Source organism: Pleurodeles waltl, chromosome 7, assembly GCF_031143425.1.
Source record: "Pleurodeles waltl isolate 20211129_DDA chromosome 7, aPleWal1.hap1.20221129, whole genome shotgun sequence".
Lineage (NCBI taxonomy): Eukaryota > Metazoa > Chordata > Amphibia > Caudata > Salamandridae > Pleurodeles > Pleurodeles waltl.
The window spans coordinates 1,190,733,236-1,190,747,340 of NC_090446.1; the positions used below are offsets into that span (position 1 = coordinate 1,190,733,236).

The 14,105-nt window shown below is 46.5% G+C and overlaps 1 protein-coding gene across 4 annotated transcripts in view; it reads right to left on the minus strand.

Moving 5' to 3' along the window:
* Nucleotides 1–14,105, minus strand: part of MYH10 (myosin heavy chain 10) — a 955,741-nt gene that overhangs the window by 344,861 nt on the left and 596,775 nt on the right. For all 4 annotated transcript variants that reach the window (XM_069200300.1, XM_069200299.1, XM_069200302.1 and 1 more), the window contains exons 20-23: nt 5,197–5,266; nt 4,542–4,702; nt 1,873–1,981; nt 1,622–1,753 (exon numbers count right to left, since the gene is read on the minus strand). In XM_069200300.1, coding sequence (XP_069056401.1) covers nt 1,622–1,753; nt 1,873–1,981; nt 4,542–4,702; nt 5,197–5,266 — 472 coding nt within the window. The remainder of the gene's footprint in view (nt 1–1,621; nt 1,754–1,872; nt 1,982–4,541; nt 4,703–5,196; nt 5,267–14,105) is intronic.

Sequence of the window (14,105 nt, forward strand, 5' to 3'; positions counted from 1 at the left end):
ATTTCTCCTCCCACAGGATGACTGTGTGCTACTAACGGTATTCCGTGGTGGTTTGAAGGCTGATTCCACCAGGGAAGGTGACTGAGAAGATGTCTTGCTTGATCCCCGTCACTGACCAAGAAAGGACTGTGGCGGCATTGTCTATAAACCAGCCCTCAGGAAGAACCTTCAAATGAGCCAACAATGGGAATACCGTGGAGAAGGGGGGGAAGGCCCAATGAACTCACCTTGGCTCAGCTTTACTTAAAGCATTCAAGGGGTAGAGTCGGCTTATTGACAAATAGGCGGGACCACTGAAAGGCATATCTACAAGGGATGTGTCCACACTGTGTTTTGGGGCATGTCCTGTAATGGGAACTGGGCCTACCCACACAAGTGAGGTACCATTTGTATCAGGAGACTTGGGGAAATGCTGGGTGGAAGGGGGTTTGTGGCTCCCCTCAGATTCCAGAACTTTACATCACCGAAATGTGAGGCAAATTAGTTTTTTTGCCAAATTTTGAAGTTTGAAAAGGATTCTGGGTAATATAACCTGGTGAGAGCCCCACAAGTCACCCAATTCTGGTTCCCATAGGTGTCTAGTTTTCAAAAATGCACAAATCTACAGGTAGGAACTTTCCAAAAACACGTCCGATTTTAATTTAAAAATGTGATGTGCCCATGTTGCGTTTTGGGGTGTTTCCTGTCGCGGGTACTAGGCCTACCCACACAAGTGAGGTACCATTTTTATCAGGAGACTTGGGGAAACAGAATTGCCCCTTGTCTTTCTCTACATTTTTTCCTTCCAAATGTAAGACAGTGTGTGAAAGAAGTCTATAGTATATCTTGTGCCCATTTTGGAAATACAAAGGTTTCTTTGACACCTATGTTTCACTCTTGATATTTCACCAAATGAACTGCTGTATACCCGGTATACAATGCCAAAATAGCACCACAGATCTGCAGAATATCCTATTGGAAGGCCAAATTCGCTGCAGGGTTGACAACAGGCCAGTGACCGCAGGGCACAGTGGGACCAAATATGGGATAATGTTAGACACAGGACACATCATGTTAATGTGAGGTTTATCATGTCATCATTGCTCTTTCTCGCTAGTATCTAAGTGGCAGGATGGGGAAAAGACACGCTGGCCTTTGTACGCTATTGTGTAAACTTTGACTTACCGGAAGACTTTGGGCAGGAAGTGGCCTGTATTCTGGAGCAGCCTTGTGACCATGATCAGGCCTGTTGCAAGGGATCAGAGATAGGGCTATACTTGGACCGTGACCCCCTAAACGCTACAGGCATACGTTGCTCCAGTAACTGGAGTCTTTAGTCCAGTGTGTTACAGGAGCCTACACATCGGATTTGCACGAATCTTCTACCACACAAGGGGATGTGTATGATTGTGATTAATTTATGCGATGAGTTGAATCTCAGGACTGGTGAGTGTCAAATTTCAATATTTTCCTGAAACCACCTCCATCCATACAATTCTCATCACCTCAAACATCTGAGCTAGGTTTCTTGCTTAATGTGCACAACATGATTTCCCTCTCTCAATCCTGTCTTGATGAATAGTGGTAATACAGGATGTGTTTCTTATTACAGAAAAATAGGCAACCTGCTTTTGCTGCATACCTGCTGATGTTTCCTCTCCATCTCCACAAGCTCTCCCTCCACTTTTGACTGTTTCTCTTTCACCTTTAGGAGTTCCTCGTCTTTAGCCAAGAGTTCTTCCTCCTGTCGAGTCACCTGCAGCAAAGGCTTTACCTGTAGCAAAGAAAAGCCACTCTAAGATGAAGATCTCAGACAATCAGAGCCTTAAACTTGCCTTCACCAGCCTGATTAGGGCACAAAGCCATTTGTCACACCAACAAAGACATACAAACCTTTGTAAAAAGTCTCCACCACTGCCAGTGACGAAGCTTGAGATAAGCTGCGCAATTCCTCTGCAGGACCTTCAATGCACTAAGCTGCTGTTGCTTCTTCGCAAAGGCTCTAAAAATAATAAGCCAAAAATTAACTTATGTTCTAAAAAGTGAGGGGAAGGTTTTGACCAATAAGTTTCCCTCCCTCGCAGCATTTACCAAAATATGCACAAAAAAGAGACATTGATATTCACACACATCCCTCCACCCCAACACAGAAATGAATATTGAAAATCATATGATGCATTGTTACATGAATTCTTTTTATTTTTAATTGTATTAAAAACGATCAGTTTCCTTTAGTGCATAATCTCATAAAAGAGAATTTTTTTTTAAATTGTGACGGGTGGAAGGGTCCATTCCTACCACTGAAAGCCTGTGCGTACCTGCTGAATCTGTCAATATGCGTGATTCAAATAAGCAATTTTAATAATGCGCTCCAAGATAAGACTGAATAAGTAGGCAGATTAAGACCAGCCCCAGGTGAGGACTAAACAAACTTATCAGTTGAACCAATATTATGCTAGCAAGGAAATGTTGATGAAAAGGAACGGATAGCCCTGAATGAGATTATGTAAAGTTTATACAGCTTGTCAAGCATTTATTGAGAATCGAAGAATATCAGGAAAGACAACAAGTTTTATCTGAATGGGCTGGTAATATGAATAAGCATGTTATCTCACAAAGACAACAAGCTGAATGCAAGCTTTAACATTTGAGCCTGCAGAAGACTTGTACTAGATACCAATATTGTATGGAGCTGGATTCAGGTTGCAGTACCTGCCCCACTCCCCCAACACACATCTTGCTTGTGTTTTAGGTGCAACTTTGACTGGAGTTCACTGGGTTCCTGCTAACAAGGTCGTCAGTGCCAGTGTTCCTTGCCTAAAACAAGACACCTGGTCACTTGACCCCCAAGTGACCAGGCCCTTCAGCACCTCTAAAAGTTCCTAGTAAATGGTACCCCTGGTACCTAGGGCATAGGGTACAGAAGAGGGCCCCTTCGAGCTCCAGCATAACCTCTGACACTCTGAGGGACCCAGCCCTAACCTTATGCAGACTGCTTTTTCTATGTCCCCCAGGCTTGTGAGATCCAAGCCCACCTGTTGGTTCGGCCAGACTGGCCCTCCAGTCCAAACATGCAGCCTGTTTCTGTGGGCCCCCTGCACCGCTTCCAGTGTCCAAACCACCCTACACCCGGACCAAGAAGAACAGGACCACTGGTGTCCCTACATCCAGAGCATCGCAAGAACTGAACCCCCCTCGGTGGTTCACCTGGCCTTGACTCTCAGTCTACCCCTGCAGCAACTTTGTGACCGGACCAATAGATTTACATGGGGCATCTGACACTGAACTGCACCACTGCATCCGACTGCCCCTGTGCCGCCTAAGGTAACCTGTTGGTGGGGTCTTGGACCTTGCCCCATAGTTACTCTAAATCCAGGAGATTGGTCCCGGTAGTCACTGTACTATACCTGTAGACAGTGCTTGTTCTTCCTCCACAGGGTAACATTACTGCATCTGAAAAAGTGTTGACTTTTGTAAACTCTATAAATTAATAACTCAAAAAGTATTCAACTGACTTTGGTGATCTTGGTATCAAAGTTTATATACAAGTATGTGTTATGTTTAGAAATTGGTGTTGGATTTCTTTATGGAGTGTGTCTCACTTATTGCATGTATATGTGCCTTAAATGCTTAGCACTACCCTCTGATATGCCTAATTGCTCGACCACATTGCCCAACAAGAGAGCATTTGGGATGTAATTTGTGCCTCTGTGATACTGCTGGGGATTGTTAGGACTCTTTGCCCAGCTTACCTCATTTTGGTCCTCTGCTTCCTACAAGTATCATGAACAACTGTTTTGGATTAAGGAATGAGGAATCAACCTGTATCACAAGTTCCAATGTGGTGTGTTTAGTACATCAGGAAAGGATTACTGGATCTAGTCCTCTAGAAGAAAACGAGGGCCCAAAGCTGTCTAAAATTTAAACTATAAACAGCAGCTTCTCTATCAAAATGAAATAAGAATGAAAGTCCTTTGACTTGAACATGGAAAAGTTAATTTAAACATCCATAAACATAAGAAACCTATATAAGAACCTGGCCGGGGGAAAGTATTTCCAGCAGTCAGTACCCAACCGAGTCGTTAAATATCCACAGCTGGGTAGAGGAACCACTACTGTTGGTCGAAAATGGAATCCAGCTTCGCTATATCACTGAAGGTGGGAGGAGAATTTACTGACACTCTGAAGGGCTTGGTGGGGCTTATAACCTATTAGTGTATTATATTAAGTGACCACAAACATACAAAAGGAACATTCTTCCCAGTCACCGCTCACTAAAAAAGCTAAATGGCAATACTAATCTGGGTCACAAATAACATCACCTTAGACATGGCTGAAATTCACCTTTTTTTTCATAATTAGAGATAATAATATCATACATTGCAAATTTTATTTACTAAAATGTATAACTTCTCTAGTTGTCTTGTGCCTTAAACTCACACTCGTAGTATGGATCTGAAATGTTGCTTAAAAATAGAGGCATTGTTCCTTGTGAAAAGATATATAAAGGTCAAAGAAATAGAACTTATTTGCCTGCTTCTAAAGTTTTAGTTTTCACTTACTTCCGTGCCAAATATCCTCTGCATACCGCTTGGAAAAGGATAATGACATCAGTGATCTTAAGATCCCGTTCTTCTTCCAAATGTGCCAACACTCCAGCTCTAAAAAATATTTTACTTTGTCCGATCCGGTACAAGTTGGGATCCAATTCCAAGGCTCGAATCTATGGAAGGAAAATATATTTTAGGATGCTCAAATCAGTAAACTGACATCACTCTCTAGTATTTAAGACCGATTAAGCAGTGATTCAAATCATCTGTTTTTTGAAGCACCTTTATAAGCTGTATGAGAATTCCCAAACTCAATCACAATCTAAGGTATTCATTTGTGCCTCTAAAACCATTAATAGCACTTTAAGAAAATGAGTCATTTTTCTTTTAAGTTACTTGTACTTAAGTAGTTGCATTATACTTAGATGACCACAATGGGAACCCCCACACTGGTATGGCTAACTACTGGGTTGTTTTACCAGCAATGGTTATGCATTCGTATAGATCTTTATGTGAAGGTTTGAGGCTGTATGTGGAACTCTTTAGTCGCAATAGCAGGTTACTAGTGCCTTTGGGGTTTGAAGGAAAAGACCCTATTGAGAAAAAGTAATTGTACATATAATCACGGAAGTTGGCAAAATGTGACATGCTACTGCCAGGAGCTTACCATTCGTTCACAAGCCTGCTTGCCATCCATGAAGCCTTTGGGAATAGCATTAGGTGTCAGGATTTCGTACCTAAGCAACAGGAGAAATCATGGGCAAGAAGAACAACATGGGAACAAAACGAAAACATGATCAGCATATCATAGAAAGACCTGCAATATAGTCAAACACAAGAAGGATGTTTGGGAAGACCAACCTAATGGCTAACGAAAATAAGGAAACAATATTATTTCTGTTCCTGCTGATCAATAATGGGTATTTTCCTTAAACTGACTTACATTATATTATCTCTCCTAATGTGATATAGCATAACACAATTTTAAAGAAATAAATGCCTATTAGAGGCAATCATTTTCTGTCTTTTTCATTGGCTAATACAAATTAGCCAATAATCACCACAAAAGAATACGTTACTTATCCTGTAAGGATCAGCTCATATTTTGTAGTGCTGTAGATACACATGCTCTGCACACACCTGCCATCTAGTGTTGGGTTTGGCTATTGCAAGTTGTTTTCTTAGAAGAATCACAAATTACGCTATGACTACTCCCTTAGTAAGGAATGCGCATGGGCAATGACTCCATTGTTAGATTATTTTCCGCACAGCAGGTGAGAGTAAGTATAGAGTAACAAAGAAGAGATGACCATGCAAATGGTGGTTAAAAATTAAAGTATATTTGTTGGACCTGGCTTTTTGACAGGGACATCCCCAAACTTTTTGCCGCCTTCCTCCTATTTTTCTGACCTGTTGTTGTTGGCTTTTGACCTCTGGGCACTTTACCACTGCTAACCAGTGCTAAAGTGCATATGCTCTCTGGGTAAATTGTACTACTGATTGGTTTATCCATGATTGACTATTTAATGTACTTGTAAGTCCCTGGTAGAGTGCACTACATGTGCCTAGGGCAGGTAGATTAAATGCTACTAGTGGGCCTGCAGCACTGGTTGTGCCACCCACCTCAGTAGCCCCTTAACCCTGTCTCAGGCCTGCCATTGCAAGGCCTGTGTGTGCAGTTTCACTGCCACTTCGACTTGGCATTTAAAAGTACTTGCCAAGCCTAGAACTCCCCTTTTACTACATATAAGTCATCCCTAATATGTGCCCTAGGTAACCCCTAGAGCAGGGTGCTGTGTAGGTAAAAGGCAGGACATGTACCTGTGTAGTTATATGTCCTGGTAGTGTAAAACTCCTAAATTCGTTTTTGCACTACTGTGAGGCCTGCTCCTTTCATAGGCTAACATTGGGGCTGCCCTCATACACTGTTGAAGTGGCAGCTGCTGATCTGAAAGGAGCAGGAAGGTCATATTTAGTATGGCCAGAATGGTAATACAAAATCCTGCTGACTGTGAAGTCGGATTTAATATTACTATTCTAGAAATGCCACTTTTAGAAAGTAGCATTTCTTTGCACTAAAATCTTGTTGTGCCCTTCAATCCACGTCTGGCTAGGTTTAGTTGACAGCTCCTTGTGCATTCACTCAGACACACCCCAAACACAGGGTACTCAGCCTCACTTGCATACATCTGCATTTTGAATGGGTCTTCCTGGGCTGGGAGGGTGGAGGGCCTGCCCTCACACAAAGGACTGCCACACCCCCTACTGGGTCTCTGGCAGACAGGATTGAACTGAAAGGGGGCTTGGTGCATTTCTTAGAGACTCTTTGAAGTCACCCCCACTTCAAAGGCACAACTTAGTATAAAACAGGGCCTCTGCCCTACCTCATCAGACACTTGCTGGAGAAGAAACCTGAACCAGAAACTACATCCTGCCAAGAAGAACTGCCTGGCTGCTCAAAGGACTCACCTGTCTGCTTTTCTACAAAGGACTGCTGCCTTGCTGTTGGCCTGCTGCCTTGCTGAACTCTTGCCTGGCTGTAAAATTGCTCTCCAAGGGCTTGGATAGAGCTTGCCTCCTGTTCCCTGAAGTCTCAGGACCAAAAAGACTTCACTCTTCCTCTTGGACGCTCCGTGCGCCGAACTTTTCGACGCACAGCTTGTTCCGCGGCAAGAAAAACGCCGCACACCAACGCTGATCAATGCGACGCCTTCGGGACGACCGAAACTTTGACGCACGGCCTCGCAAGGACAACGGCGCCCGACTCCGCAGGAGAAATCGGCGCGACGCCTGCCGTGAGATCGAAACTTCGACGCGCAGCCCCGCAGAACGACGCGCAGCCGGAAAACAAGCAGGAAAATCCACGCACAGACCCGGGACATCTGGTAATCCCCGTGACCCACAGAAAGAGACTGTCCGCGCGCCGGAAAACGACGCACGACTTACCAGCGTGGAAAATAACGACGCAAGTCCGTGTCTGCTGGGGAGAAATCGACGCACACACCCTTTTTCCACGCACCTCTTCCTTTGTGGCCCTCTGAGGAGATTTTCCACCAGAAACCAGGTACTTTGTGTTTGAAAGAGACTCTGTTTACTTTCTAAAGACTTAAGACACTTTATATCACTTTTCAGTGATATCTTTACAAATTCATATTGCAACTTTGATCGTTTTGACCTGAAGATACCCAGATAAATATTATATATTTTTCTAAACACTGTGTGGTGTATTTTTGTGGTGTTATGCTATGGTGTTGTATGATTTATTGCACAAATGCTTCACACATTGCCTTCTAAGTTAAGCCTGACTGCTCGTGCCAAGCTACCGGAGGGTGAGCACAGGCTGATTTTGGATTGTGTGTGACTTACCCTGACTAGAGTGAGGGTTCTTGCTTGGACAGAGGGCAACCGGACTGCCAACCAAAAACCCAATTTCTAACAATATTCTTTTTGTTACAGGGACCTGCAAACAAGGCACTGGCTCCGGGGAGGAGGTTGTGCATCTAGAGCACACCGTTCGAAGTATGTGTGGCTGTATATGTACATGCTATGCTTATACTGTAAAGAAGTACTCGTCTAATCAGCGGCTAGTCAGTGGGTGATGCAAACATCTGAAACAGTTCTTAATAAAGTTTGGCCAACTCTATCATGTTGGCAGGAGAGAATATCAACACTGTAATTGTAAGTAAACAGGCTTTTTGCAGGCTTATCCCCACTTTGTACCCCCATCTGGCCTACTAGGTACTGGTGTGATGGCTCTGAAATGCCCTGAGACCTGCTAAAGAGGACTCAGTGTGTGTGTGTGTGTGTGTGATCTAGCCCTTACAATGGAGCATGTTCCATTGGCTTGTCCCCAATTGGCATGGCTGAACTTACTTACAAGTCCCTAGTATATGGTACCAGTAGTACTCAGGGCCTGTAAGTTAGAGTGTCCCCAGGGACTAAAGCACTGGTTGTGCCACCCTGACGGAAATAAGTAAAACATGGCTACCAGACTGCCACTGCAGACTGGTGGGGTAGTTTTAAACTGCTATCTAGACTTTGCCATTTAAGGTGAAGTCAAAGTCAAAACCTCCCTTCTTAATACATGTAACTCCCACTTAATGTAGGCCTAATGTGCTCTATTGCAGGGTGTTGTATGTTAAAAAGTGGAATAGGTACTTTTACATGTTCCAGCGGTAAATCCATATCTAATAGAGACTTTTAACTGCAGATTCCTTAAGTCAGAATTATCCTAAGGTGTCAGACGGGATCCGAAATGTTGTGTGGGCGGTATCCCTGTGCACCAATAGGCGAAGTCTTTTAGCTTTGCGTGGCATCATCAGCGTCGGAAGCGACACGCTCTGTGCCTATATAGACGTCACCCTATTGAGCAGACATCAGTTTCCTTCTGCGATTGGCCACCCCTTCCCAAGAGTGATGCACGTCACTATTGTCAGATCCGATTGGGGAAGGGATAGGAGTCTGCTGCTGACCCAATAGAGGTCCGTCATCTGCCACTACAGATCTTTTGCAGTGCCCTCAGAGTTCTGGAACATGTCAGACAGATATCCCTGATGCTGCGCTCACTCGTGCTTCAAGACACACTGCAAAGCTGGCATATGCTAATGGGCATGCATCACTAGCAGCACAAAGGAGGCCATGAGGCCCAGCAGCCTCAGTCAGGGTAGGAATGTGCCCCTTTTTGACGTGGTCAACCCCACTTTTTTCCTCACTGATACTGATGTTGATTGGTAGTGCACTGAGATCCTGCTAACCAGGCCCCAGTGCTAGTGCTCTTTCCCCTAAAATAAGACAAATGATCAATTACACTACACGTGAGGGCACCTCTGCATGAGCAGATGTATTCTGGTAATGCATAGTTCCATTGCTAGACATTGCCAGTGAGAATATGCACTGGTCATTACGAGTTACCCAGCTACATGATGGCTTCACTGAAAATAGTGTGTTTTGTATCAAACACCTAGTTTTAATAAATCCGTGATGATGCCAGTATCGGATTTATTAAGATATGCACTCACCGGGCACCTGAATCCCTACCAGTCACTTAATGTGTTGGCTGACTGGTGCAGTCCAGCCTGCCACCACAGACGGGTTTCTGACCACCTGAAGGTGAGAGTCATGCTCTTAAGAGGCCAGAAACAAGGCTCGCCTGGCGGAAGGCGATCACATCTCTTCCAGCAGTATGGCTAGTTAATTTTGTTTACCAAGGCAAGGGGTTTGAAAGCCTCTGCCACAATCGTTTGTTACCCAGGCTTCCCCCAGACCTAGGGAACGCCACCCCCTGCCATAAAGGCCAATTTGCCACCAGAGCAGACAGGAGATTAGATGTTTAGAAGGGGTGTCACACATGTTGGGCACAGCCCTAAGAGTAACCACCTTAGGCAGACAGTCGAAGAAGGGTTTAAAATTTGTTTTTGCTGAACTAAGAAATTCTGGGTTAGAATTATGCCCACTCCTCACAGGAAGTGGTCATAAAGGGGTTGTAGTCAACCCAGGGTTAAGTAGCCCATTGGCTACTACCCTACATTCCTGTAAACGCCCCTAAATTGAGTATTTAAGGGACCCTCTCAACACCACATAGAGTCGACTACCTGGGAACAGAAAATACACATGACTTGGTGGCAAACCCTGACCTGCCGTGGGTACTTTGACAATTGCACCATCCCAGCGCGTCCAGAAGCCTGTGCATCCTCCCAAGCCCTTGGGGGACTGTCCAGCCCTTGCCAACCATCTAGCATCTCCCTTGCATCTGCAGGCACCATCTGCATCTGTCTGGTACAACGTTTTGCTGGGCATTGGGCCCAACATGTGAACATCATGCCAGAAGGAGGTTTTGTGGCTCCAGGAGGTCAGCCCAGTCTCTCTTTGTATTTTTGAGATGCTACACCGTCCTGGAGCCTTTTTGCACCAATACCCTAAGTACCGGAGCATCTGCACCAGCCAAGGCTTGTTCGCCATCCAGCCCGGGCCCCAGCACCTTGAAACCCAACCTGCCAATGAAGGACGTCAGGGCCGACAAGGCCACACCGAGAGTGGCCCTGCTATTGTGTTTTCTTTCCCTGTGCAGGTCAACAAAAGACCCGTTAGAGCCTCCAACACAAGGGACCAGTCGGCAAAACACCTCTGCACCGAACCCTCCAGCTCGGGTTCATGACAACCAGCTGCACCCCATTGCTCTAAATACCCTCACAAACCGAGCCCCTCTGAGGGTCCTGACGGACTTGTCCCCAAGTTCCCCAGCATCCCCTTGCAGTCTGGATTCACAGGTGCCTATTGCTTCCTACTGGAGTAGCATTCAAGGCTACCAAACTGTACAGAACCTCTGCACCCAGACAAGTAAACTAAAACTGCTGCTGGTTCCTTGAACCTTGGCCCGTAGCACCTTAGGTTCCAAAGGGGACCCGAACTTTGACTACAAGTATATATTTGCAGTGAATGTCTTTCTTCCCATAGGATAACATAATCGTCTTCGAGGCTGCCACCTCAAGACCGTTATTTGTGCATTTTTGCTGTCTGCTTGTAACTCTGAAAGCACTTACCTAATATTGATGATCTTGATGCAGAAACATATAAAAATCTGTGTTATTTTTATAAGCTGGTCTTTGATTTCTTTCTGTGTGTACCATTTACTGACGTGTATGCAACAAATGCTTAACACTCCTCTCTGATAAGCCTAAGCTGCTCAACCACACTACCACTAACAGAGCACGTGGGATTATTAAAGCTAGCCCTGTAAACCAAATAGGGGTCGTCTGGACTTTTTATTTGGTGTGCCCTTACACTGGCTGTAGGAAAATGGCTCCCTCTTGTAGTTACCCCCCACTTTTTGCCTGATATTGATGCGGACATGACTAAGAAGTGTGCTGGGACCCTGCTAACCAGGCCTCAGCACCAGTGTTCTTTCACTAAAAATGTACCAATTTGTGTCCACAATTGGCAAACCCCTGGCACACAGGTAAGTCCCTTGTAAAAGGTACCAGTGGTACCAAGGGCCCTGTGACCAGGGAAAGTCCCTAAGGGCTGCAGCATGTGTTGCGCCACCCTAAGGGACCCTCACCTAACACATGCACACTGCCATTGCAGATTGTGTGTGTTGGTGGGGAGAAAAGGAAAAGTCGACCTGGCATCACCCTCAACATGCCATGCACACAAAATACTGCCTGTGGCACAGGTAAGTCACCCCTCTAGCAGGACTTAAAGCCCTATGGCAGGGTGCACTATACCACAGGTGAGGGCATAGCTGCATGAGCAATATGCCCCTACAGTGTCTAAGTCCATTCTTAGACATTGTAAGTGCACTTTGGCCATATTAAGTATATGATCTGTGAGTTTGTCAAAAATGAACTCCACAGTTCCATAATGGCTACACTGAATACTGGGAAGTTTGATATCAAACTTCTCAGAATAATAAACCAACACTGATGCCAGTGCTTGATTTATTAAAAATGCACACAGAGGGCATCTTAGAGATGGCCCCTGTATTTTACCCAATCCTTCAGTGCAGGACTGACTGGTCTGTGCCAGCCTGCCACTGAGACGAGTTTCTGACCCCATGAGGTGAGAGCCTTTGTGCTCTGTGTGGCCAGAAACAAAGCCGCACTGGGTGGAGACGCTTCACACCTCCCCCCGCAGGAACTAACACCTAGCAGTGAGCCTCAAAGGATCAGGCTTCATGTTACAATGCCCCAAGGCACTCCAGGTGCAGAGGTCAAAGAGGTGCCCAAAACACATAGGCGCCTATGGGGAACAGGGGTGCTCCTGTTCCAGTCTGCCAGCAGGTAAGTACCTGCCTCCTCGGGGGCCAGACCAGGTTTTTTTTTGTAGAGCACCGGGTGGGGTGGAGGTTGGAGGGGGGGTCAGGGGAAGACACAAGAAGGCACACAAAGTACACCCTCAGTGGCACAGGGGCGGCGGGGTGCAGTGAGCAAAGCAGGGGTCGGGTTTCAGGTAGGAATCAATGGAGGGACCTGGGGGTCACTAGCGGTGCAGGCACGGGGGGACTTCACGGGACAGCCACCACCTGGGCTAGGCAGAGGGTCGCCTGGGTGTCACTCCTGCGTTGAAGTTCGGTTCCTTCAGGTCCTGGGGGATGCGGGTGCAGTGTTGGTTCTAGGCGTCGGGTCCCTTGTTCCAGGCAGTCGCGGTCAGGGGGAGCCTCTGGATTCTCTCTGCAGGCGTCGCTGTGAGGGCTCAGGGGGGCCGTCTCTGGTTACTCACGGGCTCGCAGTCGCCGGAGAGTCCTCCCTGAGGTGTTTGTTCTCTGGATCTCGAGGCGGGGGCGTCGGGTGCAGAGTGTGAAGTCTCACGCTTCCGGCAGGAAACGTGCAGTCTTTGAAAGTTGCTTCTTTGTTGCAAAGAGGTAGCTGGTTTTGAACAGGGCCGCTGTTCACAGGAGTTTCTTGGTCCTTTAGTCCAGGGCAGTCCTCTGAGGCTTCAGAGGTCAATGGTCCCTGTTGGATGCGTCGCTGGAGCAGGTTTTCAAAGTTGGGGACAGGCCGGTAGGGCTGGGGCTAAATCAGTTGTCGTCTTCCTCCTTCTCTGCAGGCTTGTAGGTCAGCATTCCTACTTGTTTCTTCAGGTTGCAGGAATCTGATTTCCTGGGATCTGTGGCACCCCTAAATACTGAATTTAGGGGTGTGTTTAGGTCTGGGAAGGCAGTAGCCAATGGCTACTGTCCTTGAGGGTGGCTACACCCTCTTTGTGCCTCCTCCCTCTGGGGAGGGGGGCACATCCCTAATCCTATTGGGGGAATCCTCCAAACTCAAGATGGAGGATTTCTCAAGGCAGGGGTCACCTCAGCTTAGGACTCCTTAGGGGCTGTCCTGAGTGGTGGGTGACTCCTCCTTGTTTTTCTCATTATCTCCTCCAGCCTTGCCGCCAAAAGTGGGGGTAGTGGCCGGAGGGACGGGCATCTCCACAAGCTGGGATGCCCTGGGGTGCTGTAATAAAAGGGGTGAGCCTTTGAGGCTCACCGCCAGCTTTTACAGTTCCTGCAGCGGGAGGTGAGAAGCACCTCCACCCAGTACAGGCTTTGTTCCTGGCCACAGAGTGACAAAGGCACTCACCCCATGTGGCCAGCAACAGGTCTGGTGTGTGGCAGGCTGGCAGGAACTGGTCAGCCTACACTAGAAGTCAGGTAGGTATTCAGGGGGCATCTCTAAGATGCCCTCTGGGTGTATTTTACAATAAATTGCACACTGACATCAGTGTGCATTTATTGTGCTGAGATGTTTGATACCAAACTTCCCAGTTTTCAGTGTAGCCATTATGGAACTATGGGGTACGTGTTTGACAAACTCCCAGACCATATACTCTTATGGCTACCCTGCACTTACAATGTCTAAGGTTTCGCTTAGACACTGTAGGGGCATAGTGCTCATGCACGTATGCCCTCACCTGTGGAATAGTGCACCCTGCATTAGGGCTATAAGGCCTGCTAGAGGGGTGACTTAGCTATGCCACAGGCAGTGTGGGGTTGGCATGGAACTCTGAGGGGAGAGCCATGTCGACTTAGTCATTTTCTCCCCACCAGCACACACAAGCTGTGAAGCAAGCTGTGTGAGGGGTCCCTAGGAT